Source organism: Copadichromis virginalis, linkage group LG9, assembly GCF_057382275.1.
Source record: "Copadichromis virginalis isolate Kocher_CV1m ecotype Utaka linkage group LG9, C_Virginalis_male_GT1.1, whole genome shotgun sequence".
Taxonomy (NCBI): Eukaryota; Metazoa; Chordata; class Actinopteri; order Cichliformes; family Cichlidae; genus Copadichromis; species Copadichromis virginalis.
In genome coordinates, this window is record NC_140626.1 from 13,464,937 (window position 1) to 13,489,191 (window position 24,255).

A 24,255-nucleotide genomic window follows, 5' to 3' on the forward strand; every position below is an offset into this window, starting at 1 on the left:
CCTCGGGCCCTCCAGCCGGAAGAGACGGCTGAAGCAGAAAGCAGTCCGAGGCGGAGAGAAAGCTCACGCCATTCCTAGCAGGCTGCTTCCCAGCCTGTACAACTGACGTGGAAGGAAGCTGAACGGGCTCCTCGGGCCCTCCAGCAGACGTGGCATGGTGCTGGACGGGCTCCTCGGGCCCTCCAGCTGACGTGGCATGGTGCTGGACGGGCTCCTCGGGCCCTCCAGCTGACGTGGCTTGGTGCTGGACGGGCTCCTCGGGCCCCCCAGCTGACGAAGCAGAAGGCTGGACGGGCTCCTCGGGCCCCCCAGCAAAAACAGTTTCAGAACCAGCAGGCCCGGGGACCTCTGGAAAACACGGAACAGAACCAGCAGGCCCGGGGACCTCTGGAAAACACGGAACAGAACCAGCAGGCCCGGGGACCTCTGGCAGGGACAGAGCAGGACCAGCAGGCGCACGGGCCTCTGGCAGGGACAGAGCAGGACCAGCAGGCGCACGGGCCTCTGGCAGGGACAGAGCAGGACCAGCAGGCGCACGGGCCTCTGGCAGCGTTGATGCTGACTGGGGCTGAGCAACACATAGGTTAGGCTCAGGAGGCAACAGTTGGGTGCAGTCCTCGGCTGACTCCTTAGCCCCCAGGGGTCCAGAGTCAACTGCGGGTTGAAACTCGGACTCTGGGGAGGCCCTGGAGGTAGTAAATGTCTCTAATCGGGCCAGCTTTCGAGGGACGAAAACAGTCCTGTTGAGCATGTTTTCCTGCTTAATACGAGTGAGAAAAGTTGGCTGCTCAGCAGGAGACTGGGTTGAGAAAGACTGAAGTGACCGTTGTGGTGAGAATGAAATTAGTGAAGGAGCAGATGATTGAGCTGCAGGTAACGGAGTAGCTAACTGGGCAGCTGACTGAGCTGAGGGCAGCTGAACAGCGAGCTGGGCTGCTGAATGGGCTAACGGTTGAGGAGGTGTTTGTAGTGAGCGTGATGCAGGGGGTGGTATAGGCTCCCCTGAGCCTCTAGGGCTCGGTTTAACTAGCTGAACGAGTTCAGAAGAAACAGTTCTGCTTAGGCTTCTCTGCTCTAAGAGAACAGGGCAGAAACAGCCCGTTAAGTCCCCCTCCCCACTCTTGGGTTGCGAACCCACAGCGTCATTCATAGATTCAGCAGTACATGTCAAAACTGAATTCAAACTGTCCGGGGTTAACTCTGTATCGACAGAAGAGTTCTTAGCAGGCTCCAACAGAGGGTGCACAATCAGAGTTTTGCCCATGCATTCTGATTCTTCAGCGGAAAAAGCATCAACATAATTAGTCAGGGAGTCTTTTCTTTCTACGGGGCCGGGGTGAATGTCCATGGAACAAACCGCCTTCACCTCACTACTCTTAGCCGTGAGAAGAAAACAGTTCCCATTACTATTTGCAGGTGAAGCAATAGGGGTACAAGCAATAGGGGTACAGTCAACATCACTCACCATTGCCTGCTGTTCTGACGAGTGATTGGGCTCCGGTTGTAGTGAGGAATGACGGCGGTGGCGCCGCTTCCTCCTGGCGGCAGGGGCTGAGGCGACAGGAGAAACTGGTGACGATGGAGAAAAGACGTCCTCGTCCTGCGACCACATCGCCGCCAAGCAGGAGGCAGGTGAATTAAGCCCTGAGCGGCAAGAAGTGGAGCTCTGTGGCCGCGGTGCAGAAACGCCTTTCCCCTGTTGCAATTGCTGCTGTACGGCGGCCGACTCCGCGGAGAGCTCCTTGTGTTGCGGCCGATGCCGATGCGGCGGCTTCGGCGAAGAATACTGGGCGCGGACAAAGGCTGCAAGCTCCCGAGCCTGTAGCACCTCCTGGGCTTCATGCAGCTGGTCCATGAAGCCCATAAATCCCTTTAGTGTGCGCAAATGAGGATTCCCCTCCAGGATCGCTTCTATAGCGTTAATCCCAACTGCCATGGTCTTAGCGTCCTTAGTGAGGGAAACCCGCTCGATCAGGCGGTGGACGCGGGAGAGGTCATGTTCCCGGGATGAATCCGCTGGGTCCATGTTGTGGTGACGTCGTACTGTCAGGAATCGCTGTGCGGCAGGCAGGAGTTGGACCCAAAATGCAGGACTCAGACTCGGGGAGGTGAACTCAAAACACAGCTTTATTTGCTGGGAGAACAAACATACAAACTAGACTAAACTGGGAAACCATAAACTAAGAACACACAGGGAGCTCCACACACAGCATGAGGGACGACGTCACGCCGAACAGAGGGAGACGCAGACAGAAATACACAGAGGGTAAACGAGGAAAGTGGGAACACACGGGGAACACAGGTGACACTGATAATCATAACGAGACAGGGCGGGGTGAACTGAACATGACATGTACGGGCGTGAGAGTCACAAAGTAAACAGGAAGTGCACAGAGGTTCAGACAGGAGGAGAGAGAGCACGGGGAAAAACACAGACATAACGGGCTGGGGAAACATGAAACAACCACAAAGGGAGACGAGGGCTCATAAATACACAGGGCACACAGGGGGGGGAGAGAGAGCACGGGGAGAACTTGGACATAATGGGCAGGGGAAACATGGAATAAAACATAAGGAGAGACGAGGGCTCACAGATACACAGAGGGGCACACAGGGGGTAAAAGCCATGAAGGGAAAACACTTAGGGAACAACACAACAGGGCAACTCAGAAAACATGGCCTAAATAAGGAACAAAATACAAACATACAAGAAAACTAAGAACACTGGGCCAACATGGCCCAGGACCATGACAACATCTTTGTGAAACTGAATATGCTGATCATCAAGAATGAGATTTCCATATTGGATTGATCAAGGCCTTGTTTAACAACAACTGGGGAAAGACAGTGGGTTTACTGACACAGAGAAGGTTCATGGATGCAGTGAGGGAGGACATGCAGAGGACTGCTGTGGCAGAGGAAGATGCCGGCGACAGGGTGAGATCGAGACACGGGGCCCTGTAGCGACCCCTACATGAGCAGCCAAAAGAAGAAGAAAAGAGGACAGTATTAATTTTGTGTATATGAACAAAAAAATCATCTTTGAGGCCACGAAAATAAAATCAACAATAATATCGTTACTGCCGCCTTCTGATGTAACACATCCAACGTGGAAACATTTTATTTTTAGACAAGAAAAAGTATTTTCTTAAAAAAGTCTCGAGCATCATAGTGTCAGTGATGACTTTTCTATCTTTTGTCATCAGCAGTGGGAAATGCGTTTTTCCATGACTTGACTTCTGGCTGGTTGACATGTTTAACACATAAATACTAAGATCAGACAAAGCCCTCTGCTATGGATGGCAGATGTTTGCATGTGTTTTGTCAGGATGGTGATTTCTCATCATTTAGATAAACTCTCTGTGTGGAACAAAAGCTTTAGTTGATTTATTAGCGCTGGCTTTCACACCGTGCCAGTCGTTGTCTGAACTTGTCTTCAGACTAAAGGCAGAATTAAAAGAAGCCGCTGTTGACAGCTGTTTGAAGCCAAGGTTCAAACTGCGGTCTCCACCCGATCCTGAAAGGTTTGTTAGAGGTTTTTAACGTCATTATTTGCACGACCACAAAAGGCTGCGCAGAGTGAAAATCTAAACACAGGTCTTTTTGACGTTTTAAGGACAATGCAGGCATTTTTCTGCTGGTGACAGTCTCTTCCTTTAATTCTTCCACTGATCATTTTGTTCTTTTTATTCTTGCTCTAAACTTTTTCTGCTGGTGACAGTCTCTTCCTTTAATTCTTCCACTGATCATTTTGTTCTTTTTATTCTTGCTCTAAACTTTACTCATCTTCACTCTGAAGCTTTTACTTTGAATATTTCCTGTGGGTTTATTTCATAGATAATCACAGTTTTTGTGAAGTTATTTTCTCAATTCAGGACTTTTAAAACAACAAAAAGTAAATGTAACCATGAATCTACAAAATGAACCGTGTTTCTAGGACACACCTTCACAGACACACAGCCTGCTTGCTGCTTTTGTATGTTCCTCTATATGCCTGGTCTGCCGGCGTCTTTGTGGTCCTGCCTGCCATTCAGGGTGGGAACACCAAACGCACCACTGTCTGCCCCATGGCCCTGCGGCATTTCCACGGACTATAATTTTATACAGAGGGAAATATCAGCATTTTTCTCCCTCAGATAAGCCTATAGCTTCTGTGTGTGTGTGTGTGTGTGTGTGTGTGTGTGTGTGTGTGTGTGTGTGTGTGTGTGTGTGTGTGTGTGTGTGTGTGTGTGTGTCTTGAGAAGCTGAAGAGCCAAAACCATCCCCTCCCCAGAGTCCTTGAAGGGCAGACCAAACTCCAGAAATACTCCTTATGGCATTTCTCGATACCTCTTTCTCATGTTTAGAACTTTTACTGTTTCTAAATCAAGGTCAACCTTTAAAGGATGTCTATAAACTTAAACTTGTCCCCATAAGCTTCACACATGTGTTCCAAATGACACGTCATGTTGCCAGATGCTTGCGATTTACTATGAGGGCTTGGATTATGCTGGTATCCAGTCAAGTGGTGCTATACTTTGGCTGCATCTTCCCGCTCTGTGCGCTCACTTGGCTGCAGTGTCAGGTACAAACCTGACATTTTATTGGCAGATTCATTGCTGCCATCATAACCACACCTCGGAGCATAAAACAAAAGAAAAGGTTTTGATTGCAGGTGTATCCAAAATATTTGATGACTTCTGAAACAAAGTGTGGCTGCTGCTGAAATGATAGATTATGAAAGCTCATTTAAATGGTTTTCTTTTTGTTTTGTTCTTCTACAGCGTGGAAGTAAATGTTCCAATACTTAATGTCTGTGAAGGTTCTCAGTCATCCAGGTCATCGTAGTCTAAGGAGCTTGGAAAGAAAAACGTCTGCATTTCTTTAAGTTGCTTGAAGATGTTTCACCTCTCATCCGAGAAGCTTCTTCAGTTCAGCTTCTTCAGTTCACTCTTTCCAAGCTCCTTAGACTCCAATACTTAATGATGATATGAGCTGAAATGGGATACAGCAGGATAGTCATATTAAATGTCCTTATATCACAGCCACATTGTTTTGTTGTGCTGTTGTTCATTAATACAGTAATCGGTAATCTCAAAAACATATATGGTCACACTGTACAGGACCACAGCAGGACTTTTGTAAGTTTATAGTTCATATTTTCTTTAGTTTTCATTTAAATTTAATTCAAGTCTGCCTCTGTCGCGAACCAGAATCTGATAAATTATTCAGACCGGCTTTATTTTTCTGCTGTAAATGTAATGAAACCTTTAACTCTTAGGCTACTGTTTCACATTTTCTGCTGCCTCTTTTGCTTCTGCCTCAGGAGAATATCTATCCTTAATCCTCCTTACAAAGCTCTGATTATCTCGGTATTTGCACAACAACAACAAAAAGTCGAATTGTGGCCATCACCTGACAGCATATTTGAGCGGAGACTAGGAATTCAGAGGGAAAATGCACCCTAACTGTACAGCGAGGTTTCCCTAAAGGTCAGCTGTGATTTAGGGCACATACACCGAGAATGTGCATAGAGACAGAAAACCTGTTTTCAAAGCCTTTTGCTGTAAATTCTGCAAATGTCTTAAAGTGTTTCAGACAAAGATGCAGCATTACACATGGTTAGGCTTCGGCAGTATGGATTCTGTAGTCTGACGCTCATGTTGTCTGAAAGCTGCCTAGAGATTCACCTCTTAATCCCTGTCCACCTCTCACCTTCCCCCTCGTATGATTGGCGCCGGTGGAAAGTCGAATGAGAACACACATGCGGCGATGAGGCTCCAGAGAAACATCCTGCCACCTTAAAACTGCATTATGCCGCTTATGACTGCATGGATTGATCCATCTGCAGCGTTGTGTTTGGGGATTAGGGCGACTCGTTCTGAAACGCTGAACACACAAACATTATGGGGCAAAAAGCTGGCCGTTAAAGCTGCACCAGGCAAGGTTTCATGTTAAGCTAAATCTGGAGCAAATCACTAACCGAGAAAATCATAACACTACTCGAATAAAAGTCCAGAGTGAGATTTAGCGGCCAGCAGGACAATGAAAGGAGAGAGCAGAAGTGAGGTGGAAGTTTGCTGCCATTAAAGGTCGCATGTGGAAATATTCTGGTTTTAAAGGCGAGGTAAAGAAGCAGAAGAGCTCACAAGAGACGTTTGCTGATTGTTCCGGCTGATATCACCTAAAACCACCAAAGCACTGATAGCATCACAGTCTCAGTGTTGCTAAACCAGGCTCAACAGGGACTTAAGAAGATGTTTTCTCCCTCTTTCCTTGTAGCAGAGCTAATCACATGAGCTGATAAGAAAAAGAAACAAAAAATATGTTGTGCAGGTCAGAGAGGCTTTGTGACAACAAGCGTCCTGCATGAAGCCAACGAGGAAGTGGCAGGGTCATGGTCCTGGGTCTTTTGATCCAGTGCTTTGTGTTTTTTATTATTATAATCTTGTGTTCTAGTTTGCTCCTGTTGTGTACTGTGGTTTAGACTTTTTAGTTCTTTGAGTTTGGTTCTGTGTTCCCTCTGTTTAGTGTCTGTACCATGTCTCTGTGCATTTCCTGTTTTATTGTGAAGGCCCGTGTCTCATGTGAGTGTATTCTGTTTGCTTCCTTGTCTCGTCTTCCCTAATCAGCTGCGTTGCCGCCTGTTCCTCGTTCCCTCTTGTGTCTGCCTGTGTATTTATACTGTGTGTCATCTTGTGCTCGTCGCTGGTTCGTCTGTGTTAGTTCCCTGCGTCATTTCCTCGCATCCTGTGTTGTCTTCCCATTTTTCCCTGCGTCTCTGTGTAAAGGTATCAGGTCTATGTTTTGGTAGCTTGCCCAGTATAGGTTGTCTTAGGTTCTGCACATCCCGTCATCACACGGCTTGTCCCGCTGGCCGTGACAGGCAGAAAACCGCCTGAGGCTGAAAAACAGTTCAATCCCAATCAGCAGCCTTTCATTTTCAGCCATCTCGCCTAAAACATTTACTGGTACTATTTGTTGAAACCAAATCTGAACACAAAACAGATCTTAAACACGGTAAACTTTACATCCTCCTTCGTGTATGTTATCTTGTTTACTAAAACAAAAGTGTAATTCCCTCCATTACACCTGTACTGGTGATGATACAGGTGTCTGTACTGCTAGCCGCATGCTAAAACTATCTTCTGCTAAATAAGTCACTGACTTCTTGAAGTTGATGCCTTTTGGAACATTTTAGAATATATCAGATAAGTGAAACAGCTTGTTGTGTGGTTATTTGTACCTGGAAGGTAAGACTGAGCAAAAACTGTGCACAGCCACAGCTGGCCATAGCCACAGCTGGCTGCACGGTCACCCCTGAGCCATGGTCACCCCGTGGCTCAGGGGGTTGGGAAGCGTATCTGTAACTGGAAGGTCGCCGGTTCGATCCCCGGGCTCTCTGTCCTGGTCGTTGTGTCCTTGGGCAAGACACTTTACCCTACCGCCTACTGGTGTTGGCCAGAGGGGCCGATGGCGCGATATGGCAGCCTCGCTTCTGTCAGTCTGCCCCAGGGCAGCTGTAGCTACAACCGTAGCTTGCCTCCACCAGTGTGAATGAATAGTGGCATTGTAAAGTGCTTTGGGTGCCTTGAAAAGCGCTATATAAATCCAATCCATTATTAAAATGTGAGCAGATCTGATCTCCTGAAAGCGTGGTGGTGAGTGCCACACACCAAAACTGCATGTGGATTTTTTAATTCATCACCTTTTCAGGTCTTCACCCGTATAGAGTTATGCCCTTTGGTTTACGTAATTTTTCTGACACTTTGCAGCGTCTGAAGGTTTCAGACAGTTGGCCGGCTGGTTTCAGGTCTGCAGCATAACTGGTGGTCCAGGAAGAATCTCCAGCATGTATGCATCTTGTTTGATACAGTTCAAGAAGTCAGTATCATGGTTAGCACTAATTAGCAGATATTTGTGTCTGAACTCACACAGTCTGTAAACGTGTATTGCTAACCAAGCTTGGCAACCTTAGCTGATCATTTACATGCAATCACAAGGTAATGACCAGCAGCAGCTTCCAGAAAGGTCAGTGCCAAAGTGCTAAAAGCTGCAGTTTAGACTCATGTCACAAACAGGTGAACAAATGAGCAGTATGGCAGTCTTGCAGCAACAAAGTCTCATTAAGGGACAGCAGTCAAAACAAACAGTCAAGCCTATTTGCACACAGCTGACCAGAACCTATCCAAATATACATACTTTACCCAGCTGAAAAAGCCTAATGTGCTCAGCATACAACATAGTCAAGTACCTTTCGCATCAAGGGTTGGACTTTACTGCTTAATGATCGCATTAAAATGTTTGTCGGCAGCTCAAATAAGCCCGAACTTGACCTTGGTGTGCAGTTTTAACATTCTGGCACTCAGAGGTTTAGAGGATACATTTCCTCTCAAACAGCATTGAGGAAATTGTTCAAAGGTGTGAGTCTGTTCTACGTCACGGTGAACCATAACCATGTTTTTAATTACAAATGATCAGATGAGGACAATACAGGTGCAATTCCAAGAGTCCAAGCTCTTTAACACGGTGTTTAACAAAAAACTGTAGCGATAGCTTGTGCTGGTATTAGCTGATAGCTAATATTCAAATATATTAGCTGTCATTTGTTGTGTCATTTGTTGCTTTATTTAAAGAAAAATGTTGTTCAGATTTTTATTTTATTTTTTTATACAGTATCGTTACAATAGTTCTTCAGAGCTGATATCAAACAATAAGACAGGGTTTAGGTTATAAATTAGGGTTGAAGCTCCTTTGCATAGCACAAAAGTGGAGAATCAGCTGTGGCCTCGCTTTGCACGTCTGCCTCATATGTACTCGGACTGGGTGTGATGTGGGAAAAGGAAAGCAGTAAAGAGCCAGGAGAGGGAGAGCGAGTGACCTTCTGTTGCAGGTTTTTCTTCCTGACAGCAGTCGTTGTCGGGGCTACATTAAATTTTTGGTCTCCACTGGTTTTATTAAGTCACACAGTCACAGTGTGTGTGTGGGACTGTGCAAGAGAGAGTTTGTGTGTCTGTGTTTGTGCATACTCAACTTTTCAAAGATTTCCAGCAAGGCAGTTTATTTTGCATCTAAACTGGATTAATGCAACGAAAGAGCATCGCCGGACGAACTCTTCCTGAACACTGATGACTCATGTCTCCCACTGTGATGTTATCCGTTGGTTTACAAAGTTAGCTTCAATTTAGCAAATTTCCCATCTCAAAGGAAAAACATAGCCTGGGTTACTGTCCAAAAAGAACATGGTGTTGTGTAAAGTTTTAAAAAACTAATGACTCAGACCTCATTCTCCTATGAAGATGGTGCACAGCTGGCTGCACTCTGCGATCCTTCAGCCCTCAGTATAAAAGCTGGAGTAGAGGAGAGAGCTCTGGCAGTTTAAAGGTGGCTCGCCCTAGAGAAACATGTGTGCCAACCTTGTGAACTGTTAGTAACAGTCACCTCCTGCCAGCACTTTAGCTTTTTGCTGTTCCACCCCCTCATGGCCTGGCTCTTTTTGGGGAGGATGGAACACCTGGTGCAGTTTTAGTTTCAAAATTCTTGGTTCAAATAGGAATTTTTGGAAGCAGTGACACAGATTCTGCCTGATTCGCAGTAACAAAAAAAGCATCAAAAGCAAATATTTGAACTGGACCTTTTGTATTTTTATATTTTTTGTGGTCATTACAATAACTGTTCTGCGAGGTCTGTCAGTCTGCACTCAGAGAAAGTAACTTACTGTGTTTTAGGGTACAAGGCTTGTCACCAGCACAGTATCCTTTGAGTCAGTGGTGTCCAAACCCAGGCCTCGAGGGCCGGTGTCCTGCAGGTTTTAGAGGTGTCCTTGATCCATCACAACTCATTTAAATGTCATTGGGGGGGGGTCATAGACAGACAGAGAGCTGGATTGCATTTGTATGGAGGTGTGGTCTCACTCCTGAAATTCAGATAGATTATCTCCAAAAAATATGGCCTTAGTTTCAAGGTCTGAATAGTGACATCATTATTGTAACACTGCATTTGTTTTTGGTTTTTTGGCAACTAGGGAGCAAAACCTGAAGACTTCTGATCTCACATATCTGTGGGAAAATGGCCCCAACCTCGATAAACACCCCTCGACACCCCGTCATTCATTTCCGGTCAAACTGAATAAAACACTGAAGTTCATTAACTGTATTCTAAGTGTCAGAAAGAAAGATTGCCCAGGATATGCTCATTGACTTGATATGTGAACATGAGGATTCACAGGTAGCCAATGCAGTTATAAGTTTGCTGCTATTAAATGTGTTTCATTGCTATGAAAACATGTCAGGCAAAACTGCAATATGATGGGAATTTTTAAGACCACCTTTTTAACCACTCTCTGCTTCCAGCCTATAGTTATACGAATGTAAGTATGGCAGGACTTTGAAAACAATAAAGTGGATGATAGTCTTCTTCATTTAAAACTCTACTACTGTATATGTAGCTTGACTCATACTGAAGCTTTTAAATCATGAATTATGGAGCCTTATTCATGTCAAGAAAACACTACCCACACTAACATTCCACCCACTCCAGTCACAGTGCAACAGCAGAAATGGAAAGTTCACATATTTTGAGCAGTTTTGCTTGAAAACAGCTGTTTTCTATACCGTAACCTAGATGTCCTAAGACATTCCCATTTAATCTAAATTGGCCCGGATTAAATAAAGACATCTAAGAATGGCAACACACGCTAACAGGCTGAAAGAGTGGTCGGAGCTGGTTTTCCTTCTGTGCATTCTCCTCGTTGTTAACCTTTTAACATTACCTCCAAATGAATGGAAACATTTTTCTCCAGCAGAACGGCAGTGAAATCATTGTTGTTGCTTGTGGTCGGCGCAGGAATGAGCTGTTTTGTCTGCAGGTCGCAGCTGTGGATATATCCTAAAATTAACAGTATAGAATTCCAAAGGAGAGCACGGCCACTAGGCACTGTTATGGGATGGACAAACTTCTTTCCTAAACTTTGTCATGATTGCTTTGTGGAGCAAACAGTGAGCGAGTAACCATAATTTAAGTGCTGCTTTTTATGATCATTGGTAGGTCGCAGAGCCCTCCAGCTATGTGTGTTCTGCTTGTTTATGTGCATTCAGCCTTTTTAGGAGCCATTAAACAATCTGCTGATGAGGAAGATGGGGTGGGGCGGGAGAGATGAAGACAGATGTCAATGGCTGCACAGGTGAGTTGGTGCCAAAGACAAAGGATGTCACAACACAAAATGAGGTTTCCAGGTCAGGACGGGTGATTGGATTAAAGCAATAAACGAGAAGTGACTGATCCTGATATGCTGTTAAATTATTATCGGTTTTTATTCTATCCCATCTCACTGTAGGACATCAAACAGACACTAATATCTTTTCAGGCAGGCTTCCGGTGCTGTTAAAAAAGCCTCTGCCTTAAACATACCAGTACTGAGCCCACATTAAAAATAGTATTTTTATTGTTATCACAGGATAGTTTTCTATTCTTTTTTTCCTTTAACTGTGAAGGCATGTGGATTTCTATGAGCTGTGTTTCTGTTTGCACTCCACTGTGTGTATTATGTGTTTCACTAAGTGAGAAACTTAAAAAAAATTTCAGTTGACAAATTAGATCCGAGATTCCAGGATCGTCTGTTGCTGTCGTATGACAGTATGGTCCAGCCCTGCAATAACTGCATGGATTCGTCCAACTTTATTGCTTAGAATTTTTTGTTGACAGTTATATTACATTTGTCTTTATTGCAATTTGATAATGATAATGCAAGCAGCGATTAAAGGGCCCTTGCACCTTGGTGCATGCAAACATGGGTGTGTTGCAGTCGAGGCATTTCCTGCATTCGTGTGGATGTTTTACACCCTGGATTCTGACTGACAGCAGCACAAACTAGTTCCTTATCAATTCCTGTGCGCATTATCTGGCATTCAGGAACCACTAATCATGTGTCATTGATGGAACGCACAATAAATAATTGTGTTTATTGCCAAATGTTGTTTTTCTTTTGCCTCCCAGTGGTGATACAACTGTGGCACCTAGATGTCTCCAATCTGAGGTTTCTATCAAAAATGTTCAGTCTGTCCTAAACTTGACAATCTACCTTTGAGTTATGAGATGATTTGTCAAATGATAGAAATACAACTTGCTGGCAAGAACATGCTTCAACAAAACCACAGCTCATATTCATCTGATTAAATCTGTGGGTGGAGTTTGTGTCCTGGGTTTGTGGGTTTGTGCCTGAAAACAGCAAAACTGTCCTGGGTGTTGATTCAAACCCAGGACTTTCACAGCCTTTCTGTGGGGAGTTTGCATGTTCTTCCTTTGCTTCCTCACACGGATCAAAGACATGCCTCTTAGATGTGGATCCTAAATTCTGTTACAGCCCGAGGCCTTTCGTGGGGTGTGTGTGTGTGTGTTTGTGTTTTGATGCAGGAGACTGCAGGAAGTGCCAGTGTTTTGCGAGGCTAGTTAAATGTTGGTTTTGTGACTCTCTTCTTTGTTGCAGCCAACAGGCTGGTTGTAACTTGACTGTTGATGGTGTAAGTAGCTTGGAAAGGAAAGCGTCTGGACTTCTCTAATTTTCTTGAAGACTCTTCACCTCTCATCCGAGAAGCTTCTTCAGTTCTAAGAGCAAATGGTGGAGAGTCCCAGATTTTAAGCCCTTTGGGAGTGTCCTTCTCAGAAGCTTCTCAGATGAGAGGTGAAACATCTTTAAGAAAATTAAAGAAGTCCAGATGCTTTTCTTTCCAAGCTCCTTAGACTACAACAAAACTGGATGACTGAGAACCTTCACTGACATGTTTGGCTGTTGATGGTTGTTAACCCTGGAGTAGACGATGATGAGGGTCCAGGGTGTGTCTTATCCAGTGACAGCTGGGATAGGCTCCAGAAAACCTTAAATTAAATGGGTGGTGCTTTAGAATCATTCTGTCACACCCACTTGCGAAACCCATGAAATATGACCCATGTGTCGAGTCTAAGTTTATAACTTTTTACGGTTTACACCATTCACACACCCCACTCACACACAGAATTGTGACACCCATAAAATATGTGCAGAGGTTGAGCTGCACAGTTCTGACTGAGTTTCTTTACTAGCACTGATAAATAATTTATGAGTTAATGGCATTAAAATGAAATACTTTCCATGCCTTTGCTTTAGGTGCGCCCATCCCCGTAGGCATTGATGTGCAGGTGGAGAGCATCGACAGCATCTCAGAGGTCAACATGGTGAGGATTTTTAATGGCATGTCACAGAGGAAAGGACCCAAATGCAAGATGTCACAATAAAAGTCCAAAAATCAAAAATAGGAAAGACAAGAAATAGCAAGATCCATACATGAAAGGTAGGGTTTTGAAGGAAGGCGAATAAAAACAGCTAGATAACCTGATTTAGGAAAGTGGCAAATAAATCCAATAGAGAAAAAAGGAAGCCCGGGAAGTGAGAGGATAACTGAACACAGGAGATACTAATTGGACCAGTAATCAGAAAGGGAGTGTGACTAACAGGAATGAAGGAAGGTCACAAGTAAATAATCATAAAAGAGGCTGCCTAAATATATTCCTGAAAATGTTGGTTAAATGTCTTAATACAATAGTTTTTACACTGTAAAATAAATAAACAGATTAGTAGATTAAATAAACTATTGGGGTGTTTAACAGAGGTTTGCAGAATCAGGGCCAAACAGCTGGCGCTGTTCTTAAAAAGGCCTCAAACCATTTGTGTCAAATGCTGAATGGAGCCTGTGGCCCAGATATGGCCTAAAAAGAATCCAGTCAGACCTGCTGGACTGCTCTGCACACAAAGAGGGCTTAAATTATGAACTTTTCACTGTATTTTAGATCAACAGGCTTTATGCTGCCAACAGTGGCTCAATAATTTACACATTTACTAAACAGGCAAACACTTCCTGCTTTTGTCTCTCCTCCCAGGATCCCTCTGGGGTTGCATCAGGAGGGCCATCCAGGATAAATATATATATATACATATATATCTGCCAAATTAATCACATAGATCTAACCAGTGTGTCAACCTCTTTGTGCATTGTGCTGCAAATCATTAAGAATTTATTGCTTTTTAGAGTTTGGTATTAAAAGCGCTGCCAGACCACAGCTAAATAAGATCATATAAGTCATTCTGATGAGCCAAAAACAATGTTCCTAAGACAAATTACACCAAAAGCTGTCATATTTTTCCCTTCTTTCATAACCTTTCAGTAAAAATAAAATCATGTAGACAAACTGAACTAAAGAGATTCCTTAAACTGTAGTTTTATGACTTTATAGTTTTATGACTTTATAGTTTTATGACTTTATAGTTTTACTGACGTCACTGTTTGTCAGTTGACTCTCTGGCTCTTGATCCCTCAAGTGGCCAGCTTTGAAGTCAGCGCCATGTCTAACTTAAAAGTTCTTCCAGCCAAGAGAGATGAATGAGAACAGGACGGTGCTGCAATGACAGCCTGATCTAAAACAATGGAAGTGTTGACACCAGGTTCAGGCTCTGCCTGGAACCACATTTTCTGAGCCCCCAGATCTCCCATGAATTCAAACTTGCTTGAAAAACATGAATAAAAATTAAAGAAACATAAGAAGTATATGTTTCTCTGGTGTGTGTCTGCCGTCTGTAGGACTTCACCATGACTCTGTACCTGCGTCACTACTGGAAGGACGAGAGGCTGGCGTTCCCGTCTAGAAACAACCAGAGCAGGACTTTTGACTCCCGGCTGGTGAAGAAGATCTGGGTTCCCGACGTCTTCTTCGTCCACTCCAAACGTTCCTTCATCCACGACACCACCATGGAGAACATCATGCTGCGGGTTTACCCTGATGGAAAAATCCTCTACAGCGTCAGGTAGAGGGCAGGTGTTCAGGTGGATGCAGAAGTGTTAAGCTGCAGAGAAGACGATGAAATCCTCTGAAGCTTAGTGCAGCCAATGTTTACTTTATTAAATATATGTGGTGTCAAGAAAACATTGATTTATTAGGGTTTTTTTCATATAATAAAATAAGTAAGTAAAGCATCCCATCTTACACTGTGCATGTCTGTAGCATCCCTTATGAACCAAGCGTCCCTTAAACTATTCCGAAGCCTCACTGATGGTTTATAAGATGACCAGGAATTTCATTAGGTGCACCTGTTCTACTGCTCATTGACCTAGACATCTGATCAGCCAATGACGTGACAGTAACAGTGACATGGCAACCTGCTGAAGTTCAAACTGAGCATCAAAATGAGGAAGAACGGTATTTAAGTGGCTTTAAATGTGACATGAATGTGAATGTGAAGGTGATTGTCTGCAGAAGACAACACATGCTTGAAGCCGATGGGCTACAGCAGAAGAGAGAAGAGAACCCGATCAGCTGCCACTCTGCTCAGCTCTGCCCAACGGGAAACTCAGGCTACAATTCACAGACAATAGGAAAAATATGGCTGGTCTGAGAAGTCTCAATTTCTGATGCAACATTCGAAAACGGCATAAATGTACAGATCATTCCATCTCCACAATGACCACATCTCTATGCATGGGATGTGTTAGAGCAGGAGATCTGATCACGGATCTGCAGCCAGCTAATTTGCAGGAACGGCGGGAAGCTACCGTGTCAACAGCTTCACACAATTGGACCAAAATCTCTGAGGAACAAATTTCTGCCACGAATTACATTATTTTCTGAAAAAAGGAGGTCTGGTATTAAGCAAAGTGTAACTATCTGAACTATCTGGTGAGTGTGTATCAGATGTGACAAACTGACAAAACAGAAATTGTTGCAGCTAGGAAAAAAAGCTTCTAGATTCCTGCTTTAATCTTTGTTTCCCTGCCCTATTTTCACTTTTCTGACTCTACTTTGGTTTGCTTGAGTTTCTAGGGAGTAAACTGTAAGAACGAACAGTCAAGGACAGTTGCAGGGGAAGCTGTTTTATATCTGTGTGTGTGGGTGTTTCAGGGTCACTGTGACGGCTCTCTGCTCGATGGACTTCAGCAGCTTCCCTTTGGACACACAGAACTGCTCGCTGGAGTTGGAGAGCTGTAAGATGCATTCAGTATATACACACAATAATAAAAACTTCACATTCTTTAATCATAAAGTAACACATAAATGAAAGGTGGATAATGTCAGCTGACCTCAGTTCTTGTCTTTCTTCTGTTTTCCATCTCCCTTTGTTTCTAATTGTTTCTCACTGTAGACGCGTATAACGAGAATGACCTGATGCTTTACTGGAAGAATGGCAACGACTCTCTGAGGACGGATGAAATCGTATTGTCACAGTTCTTCATTGAGCATTTCCAAGCCTCCAGTGGCCTGGCTTTCTACAGCAGCACCGGTGTGTATAGCACAGGTTGTGTACCTGTAGCATCTGCGGGTACTCGCGTTTAGAGACAAAACACAAGTCAGATCATTATGCTCTAAAGCAGGGTCTCAAACTCCAGTCCTCAGAGACCAGTGTCCTGAAACTTTTCCATGTGTCCCTACTGCAACACAGCTGAATACAATTAGTAGGTCATCAGTAAGATTGTGTCATAAAATAATGGAAGTGGGAGCAGATCATATTCAGTAGTCACAAACATATGGACACGTCTGTCTCTTTACTTGTAGATATATTCTTTTAGATTAGAGTGCTTTTAGAGACTTTGGGATGAACAGGAACTCCAACCTTATCATCAAGTGTCACAGTTTGCTGAAAAGACTGAAGTTTTTCTGTCTCTCTTTGTCAGGCTGGTACAACCGTCTCTTCATAACCTTCATCCTGCGGAGGCACATCTTCTTCTTCATGCTGCAGACGTACTTCCCCACCATGCTGATGGTCGTCCTCTCCTGGGTCTCCTTCTGGATCGATAGACGGGCTGTTCCTGCAAGAGTGTCTCTGGGTATCATTCATTAAGCAAATCCTAAGTACAACCACCTCAAATCCCAGTCTTTCTGCTCTCTCCTGGCTCTTTAACCACATTTAAAGAGGCACATTAAACCTGTAAATAGTGCTGTTTCGTTCTGTTCCTTTATTGGGGTGAAGCCTAATGACTTCAGTGATGCTCTAACATTTTATTTTACACCATCATTGATCTATTTTATCCTACACTGCAAGACAAATGATACTGCCAGGATAACATTTATATGAATCTAAAACCTACTGCATCAATATCAATTTGACACAGTTGATGGATATTTTTGATATTTATTTGTATTTTTCATCACATCTTATACAGAGTTATATAAACCACAGAAGACAGAAAAACCGGGTCAAGTTGAAGCAAGTGTATTTAGTTTGTTCTGAGTCAAAGTTGCAATATTAACAGGTGGAGTGCTAAGTTGATGCTAGCAAGCTCCATCTATAAACTGTGTGAGTGAGATACCTGTTAATTTGTGCTAACAGACCAATTAAAAACTAGGATTTCACATCCTCAGACTGAAGAACAAACATCATGGATGCTCTGTACTTCACAGCAACATGACGAACACAATCACAGTCCACAGGTTCACTTCAATGACTCCAGCTGGTGGAGCCAAGGCTCAGCAGACGGTTACCACCTTACACCTCTGTGTGTCAGCACACCTGCTCATCAAAGTTATAACAGTAAATGGATGGGTTCCAAAGAAATGTCACCCTCTGAAGAGTTGCTGTAATCACGTGTATCTAAAGGCTTTAACGTGGCAGTCTGTGGAGGAGGATTCATTTTGAAGCCAGCCTCAATGCAAATTTAAAGAACTGCAGTTTTTGGCTTCTTGGTGTCTACACTCATGTCCAAAAACAAAACAAGAACAGCCAGTCTTCACCAAACATCACACGTTATTTGAAAGAATTTGAATGTCATATGTGAAGTCTGTCTGTGTTTTCTCGTCCCCTGCAGGTATAACCACAGTGCTCACCATGTCCACCATCATCACAGGAGTGTCCGCCTCGATGCCTCAGGTAACAGCTGTTTGTGAGAGTTCAGCAGGCCTATGTTGGCTCTGGGTGACCAAAACAGATGATCAGAAAGGAATTTAACAGCATATCAATGCCAATGTCAAATTTCTTTTAAATGTTTTGCATTTGCAGTATTTTTATTTACCTTATGTGAAGCGAAATAGCCCAAAAGATCCTTCTTTGACTTAAACTGAACAAACTTAATCGTGGAGGAAAAGTGCAAAGATCAGGATCATATTTGGGAACTGAAAGTTTCATAATTTGTATAAACACAATGCCGTTTGCTATTTGCCATAATGCCATTTCCTAAATATGTGATAAAACCAACAAAAATGTGTTATGAATTAATTTACAATATATACATTTTGCAGCTTATCTTTAATATTGGTAAAACTAGAATTATGCAAAATGAGGAGCTGGGATGGCAATTTTGTCACTTTTTTCTATTTTGTAACTAAAGTAGGAGGATATACCATTGACTGTACATTGCTTTGTTTTTGTTTTTAGGCTTTTTTATAAAGTCTGTTGAAACCCCATTTTAAAAATGGCAACAAAGGAAAAAAACAAGGTTAAAATATAAATAGATAAATGACAAAGGGGTGAACCATATTAAATGTGGCCCTGTATATGTGAAAACGTGCGATGCTTTCCAGGTGTCGTACGTGAAAGCGGTGGACATCTACCTGTGGACCAGCTTCCTGTTTGTCTTCCTGTCTGTGATTGAATATGCAGCTGTGAACTACTGCACCACTCTGGAGGAGATGAGGAAGATGAAGAGGGGGAAGGTCAGCACAGGGGGGAAGGGGGATTATTACTGTGCAAAGAGCGAGGCAACATTTTGCTTAATGTCTCACTCTAGTGGCCAATCAGGGCCATTACATGTGCTGCACAGAACCCTCCAGCTGCCTCTTGGATCTTTACTAAGATTTACTCAAACTTTGAAATTTTCGTGCAAAGCGTGAGAGCCTTTTTGGAGCCAGAGTATCGATTCAATTCAATTTTATTCATACAGCGCCAAATCACAACAGTTGCCTCAAGATGCTTTATATTGTAAGGTAGACCCTACAATGATACATAGAGAAAGACCCAGCAATCATAAGACCCTCTTTGGGCAAGCAGTTTAGCAACAGTGGGAAGGGAAAAACTCCCTTTTAATTGGAAGTAACCATTGGCTGCAACCTTCCCTTTCATGTGTGTGAAAAGTCAGTCATTGAGTCAATAGGTTTCAAGCAAAGTGGCCTCTCAAAGCATTAACAAAGTACTTCAGAATGTGGAGCAGAGTTTAAGGTGGAGCATATTTTTAAACAGCTGAAATCACTACTTTATTATTTGAGTTGTTTTAATCATAAATATCAAAAATTCAACCTAGCTTTTAAAATATGAAAATCTCCAGCCGTTACTTTCTTCAGGAGGTTTTGGACTGTTGAAGGACTCAAGAGAAAAAGAATCGTCCTGGTGAAACACTGACACCTTGTGGCAAAAGCAAGCATTACGTTTTGCAAAAATATCTTTAAAATGTCAAAAGTAGTTAAAAAGAAACTGCAGTCAGGTGAACATTTCCTGTCATTTCAAAACATCCACAAGTTTTAAACTGCTTTGTGGTGTTATTACCTTTTTTTAGTAAGTATCCGACATAATCAATTCATGTTGGAATTTGGATTTCTGTGTAAATCTGAAACAAACTAAGTGTCCACTGATGCATTAAAACGGCACATGTTTGATCACCACTCAAATCTGATTTAGAGAAATGATTAAAACGTTTGTCTTTGCCACAAAATGGAATTTTTAAGAGATGTCCCCCTTTTATTTATATATTACCTCTTTGCTTTTAAAGATTAATCCTCGGATTGTAATTCAAGATTTTTGAGTGCCGGGTCTCTGTCGGTGAAATCTCCACCTGCTCGTTTCCTTTCTTTGCCTTTAAAGATCCCATCCACCTTCAACGCCAGTCAAGCAATGGCCTTTGACGGGTGTTTCCACGACAACGATATTGAGCTGACTACATTCCCCCGTCTGGCACCCACCTTGACCTCTGACCCTCTGACATCGCCAACCCAAAGCTCAGACATGCGCCCCACGGAGGGGACTCGGCTTCGCCGGCAGCGGTCTGTACGTGAAAACGTGGACCTGCTGGTCAACAACAGCTACATGATCGACTCGTACTCTAGACTGGCCTTCCCTCTGTCCTACCTGCTCTTCAACACCATCTACTGGAGCATGTACTCCTGATCCAGAACCAAATACTCTACAAATTGAGTCTGAGTGCGGCAGAGGAGATTCCTCATCTCGACAGAGGTCCAAAGAGACTTCACTGGAATGGCGCTCGGTTAGAGGGGCCTCAGCTACATCCAGCTGATGTTCTTTGCTGAAGAGCTGAGATACAAACCCTCGAGGACCCTCAGCCTGAGTACGAACTCTGTAATTGTGCATTTATCTCATCAGAAGGGCTTCAAATCCTGAGAGTCAGACTTTTTCTGTTTGGACGATTTGTACATGTGTCTTTTCTTTTTTGTGCGTCATCGTAAAGGTCATATCAATATCTGCTATTGATATATGATATCTTTATCGATTTCTTTAGCTACAAGATATTAAATTAGACATAAACAGCGTGACTGCGTGCTTCTTAAAATATCAGAACATCTGCACATGTTTGAAAAGTGTAATTTGATGTGTTTCTTGATTAATTTCTCTCTTGTTCGCAGTGTTGGAGTGTACGGGCAGAAATATTTAGCTGGATGCATTTTTATTTGAGAAAAAAATATGGCTTATTACATATTTGCGTTAACAAGAAAATATTGTTAGGTACAACAGGTGGTGGTTGGGTAAAACAAGCAGTATAGTGTAAAGGGTTAAAAGTTGTATTTTGTTAACTTGTCCTAAACAATAAAACAGAAGTTTTATGTAAAGTTGTCAAAAGATCGATTTACGGGTTCTGCAAAAACTTGGTATTATGGTTGTACCTGGAAAAAAAATACATGAACTATACTAAAATTTTGAGTTTTAGTGTTTGAGCGTGCAGTACGTCTTCTTCCTTAAGGGCCACCTCAGCAAGTCATCTGTCTCATATCATCCTCCACTGTTGCAGCAACCATGTCCTTCACCACATACATGACTCTTCTCTGCAGTCTTCCTCTTGTCCTCCTGCCTCGCCGCTCCATCCTCCACATCCAATTTACACAAGGCCACAAGCCAGTATATGCATAGTGGAGATTCCAAGCTGATGATAATGGAAAGGCATCTGTTGATATATTATACTCTATAGCTATATTAATCTGGGGCATCCATAAACTGGCAGCCCATTTTGAAATCTGAAAAATGTCTACAGCCCACCTAACCCCTCAAACTCTACTTGGCGTGATCTGACCTCGTGTTCCACACCATAACATATGCATTGTACAAAACGTTTGTGAAATTAACAGTAAAATTGTGTAAAATCTTGACATCAAAAAAGTGTAAATAGAAAAACAAAGAAAATGTTTAATTTACATCAATATTTTCTAAATAATCCATTTACTTCTATAAAATAATGAACCATACAAAACTGTTAATTTTACAGTAAGAATATGTTTTAAAAATCGTGTCCTTGCTGTCGTAACATGACAAAAAACTGTTTTTCTACATGATAAAGAGATGCTGCTAGTAAATAAAAGAAATATGTCAGCACGAGTCTTTAGGCTTAACCTGTAGTAAATAAATGTAAAAAATGACAGAAACTCAGTCATGTCTGAGATATTTGACCTTATTATTGACAACAAGTTTACTATCTGACGGTTTATGGTCTTAGATGCCTGTCCTCCATGGTTCTACAAATCATGACCGCCCTCTTCCAGCACCGTGTCTGACCTCATGTTCAACACCATAACATATGTGATTATCTCCTTTTTTTTCTTTGTCTGAATTGTTTTGATTTTCTGACAGTTTGCTTGTTGAGGTTGGCATTAAGAGCCTTACTTGGGAGCTGACAGCCAACTGCTCTGTAAAAATTACAGGTTTGTGTATATAAGATCAAAACAAAATAAAAATAAACAAATAAAAGAGATTTTAAAAAAGAAACAGCATATATTATAGCATAGGTGTCGAACTCCAGGCCTCGAGGGCCGATGTCCTGCAGGTTTTAGATGTGTCCTTGATCCAACACAGCTGATTTAAATGACTAAATTACCTCTTCAACATGTCTTGAAGTTCTCCAGAAGCCTGGTAATGAACTGATCATTTGATTCAGGTGTGTTGACCCAGGGTTAGATCTAAAACCTGCAGGACACCGGCCCTCGGGGCCTGGAGTTTGACACCCCTGCATTATAGGAACACTGATGCAGAGATAAAATCGAAAAATAAAGAGGATTAAAAATGAAAAGCTATTTTTGACTTTTAAGGTTAAATATAAAAGGCAAATTTAAATTGCACAATAGAAACATTTTTTAAAGGGTTTTTTGTTTGTGTATTTGTTAGTTTACATTTCCCCCTATCCTCGCCCTTATCAGAACCAACTAAAACGTGAAATGATAGCCTAACCCAGACCTTCCCAAAGTGTGGGGCCCGCCCCCTAGTGGAGGGGAGTGGGTGGGGCCGCCCCCCTAGGGGAGGGGAGGGGAGGGGGGCGCAGAGCCATGGCAGGGGGGGGGCGCAGTGTGAAAAGAAAAACCAACGCTTGGACACTGGTAGCACGGGGCGCCCACCAGGGGCGGAGCGTGGGGGTGGCTTACTGGGCTTAAGCCCGGGTTGTTTTGTCAGAAGCCCGGGGTCTTTTGGAGTGTAATTTTTTCATAGTTAGATGCCTGGCTGACAACTGTATAAAACAAAAAGTACACACAATATTCGAAGCACATAGTGCACACTGTGGGAATTTACGACTGTGCGTGAATCCCCCCTGATATTGGTATGATCCGAGCTCAGGCACTAAGCGACTGAGCGAGGGGGCGGGGCAGCTGCTACCTGTTAGTGCGCTGTTGGAGAAACAGAGCCAGCCATACTAAGGAGAGCTCTCCTTAGTATGGCTGGCTCTGTTATTTTATATATTGTGCTTTGTATGTTGTTCAGTATATTTCTATGCAAAACAAGAGGGATTTCAGTACACAGCAGGATATTTACATTTGTAACCAGATATTTACATACACTTTATGGAGAAAACATAAAACATTTTTACTGTACAACATCAATTTAGAGTAAACTTTTGTTTTAGATAAATATTGAAATATCTTTTGAATTAGTTAAATGTCAGAATAAAGAGAGAGAGATCTGTCTATTTATTATCACTTTCATCAAATTTAGGAGTACATATACACTAAGTTTATTGTTAATTAATAAGAAAACTCCAGACGATTCGATTCTGAGCTGAAGAAGCTTCTGATAGGTTAGTAGAGTCCATGTGAGTAAATTGGTGGCACAGCTGTGGATGCATATAAGGCAAAACACAGCCTGTTTCTGTGACATGGGAAAATCAAGAGATGTCAACCAAAACACCAGGAAAAGAACTGTGGAGCTCCATAAGTGTGGCTCAGTTTGAATACAATTTGGTGCCATTTGCTATTAAGAAATACAGATAGTTTCTCTCTTTACTCTTAAAGTTAACAAATATGTTTTTTATATTTATCAATCTAAAAAAATAAACATTTAGTCTGATTTGATGTTACAATTAAAAAAGTGTTTGTTTTGATCTGAAGAGTTTGTAAATATCTGGTTTCAACTGTATATTTTATGATTGTCAGCACAAAGAGAGAGAGAGAGGAACAGAGAGAGAGGAGAATGAGGACAGAACAGAGATGAACAAGAGCAGGTGAGACACACATGTTAGTCAAATGGTCGTTTGCCAAAAGTATCACCGTATCATAGGTCCTCATGTATCTCGTACCTAGTGTTTCTTTTTAGGTTTGCTATTTTTCAAATTCTATATTTATTAAGTTATGCAGGCTTGTTTGCACAACAAGGCCAAAATAATTATATAAACTTTTCTCAATCTAAATATTGTACTTTGGTAGATTTAAAAAAATAAATGTAGTGCAGGTCTATGAGGATTTTTAGTGCTATCATCTAGTTCTGATTCTGGTTCTGTCTTGGTTAAGTCCTCAGTAGTCCTGATTTTGAACTGTTGTAGTCCTGTTTTAATTCTGGATCAGTTCTGGGTCTGGTTGAATTGGGGTTTAGTCCCTGTGTCTTGATACAGCCCCGACTTCGTTCTGTCTTGCTGCTTAATTAAAAAACTAGTTTAAGGTGTCCTGCATGTGTGATATATATATTTCCCTATATGAAGTCATTCTTTTTTGAACAAAACTCAAAACAGAGCCTATTAATCTTTCAGTCATTTCTAACCCCACCCCCCCCCCCAAAAAAAAAAAAAAATCCCACATGCATACTACCCTTTAGGGCTAAGCCCCGGGTGTTTCAAATGTCTGGCT

At 42.6% G+C, this 24,255-nt stretch overlaps 1 protein-coding gene across 1 annotated transcript in view; it reads left to right on the top strand.

Annotated features, from left to right (window-relative positions):
- Positions 1-20,785, top strand: part of LOC146701550 (gamma-aminobutyric acid receptor subunit rho-3-like) — a 31,368-nt gene extending 10,583 nt beyond the window's left edge. The window contains exons 3-10 of the mRNA XM_085469179.1: positions 13,121-13,188; positions 14,589-14,812; positions 15,904-15,986; positions 16,145-16,282; positions 16,674-16,826; positions 17,805-17,866; positions 18,517-18,648; positions 19,790-20,785. Of these exons, the coding sequence (XP_085325305.1) occupies positions 13,121-13,188; positions 14,589-14,812; positions 15,904-15,986; positions 16,145-16,282; positions 16,674-16,826; positions 17,805-17,866; positions 18,517-18,648; positions 19,790-20,092 (1,163 nt within the window). The 3' untranslated portion in view covers positions 20,093-20,785. The remainder of the gene's footprint in view (positions 1-13,120; positions 13,189-14,588; positions 14,813-15,903; positions 15,987-16,144; positions 16,283-16,673; positions 16,827-17,804; positions 17,867-18,516; positions 18,649-19,789) is intronic.
- Positions 20,786-24,255: the final 3,470 nt, after the last annotated feature.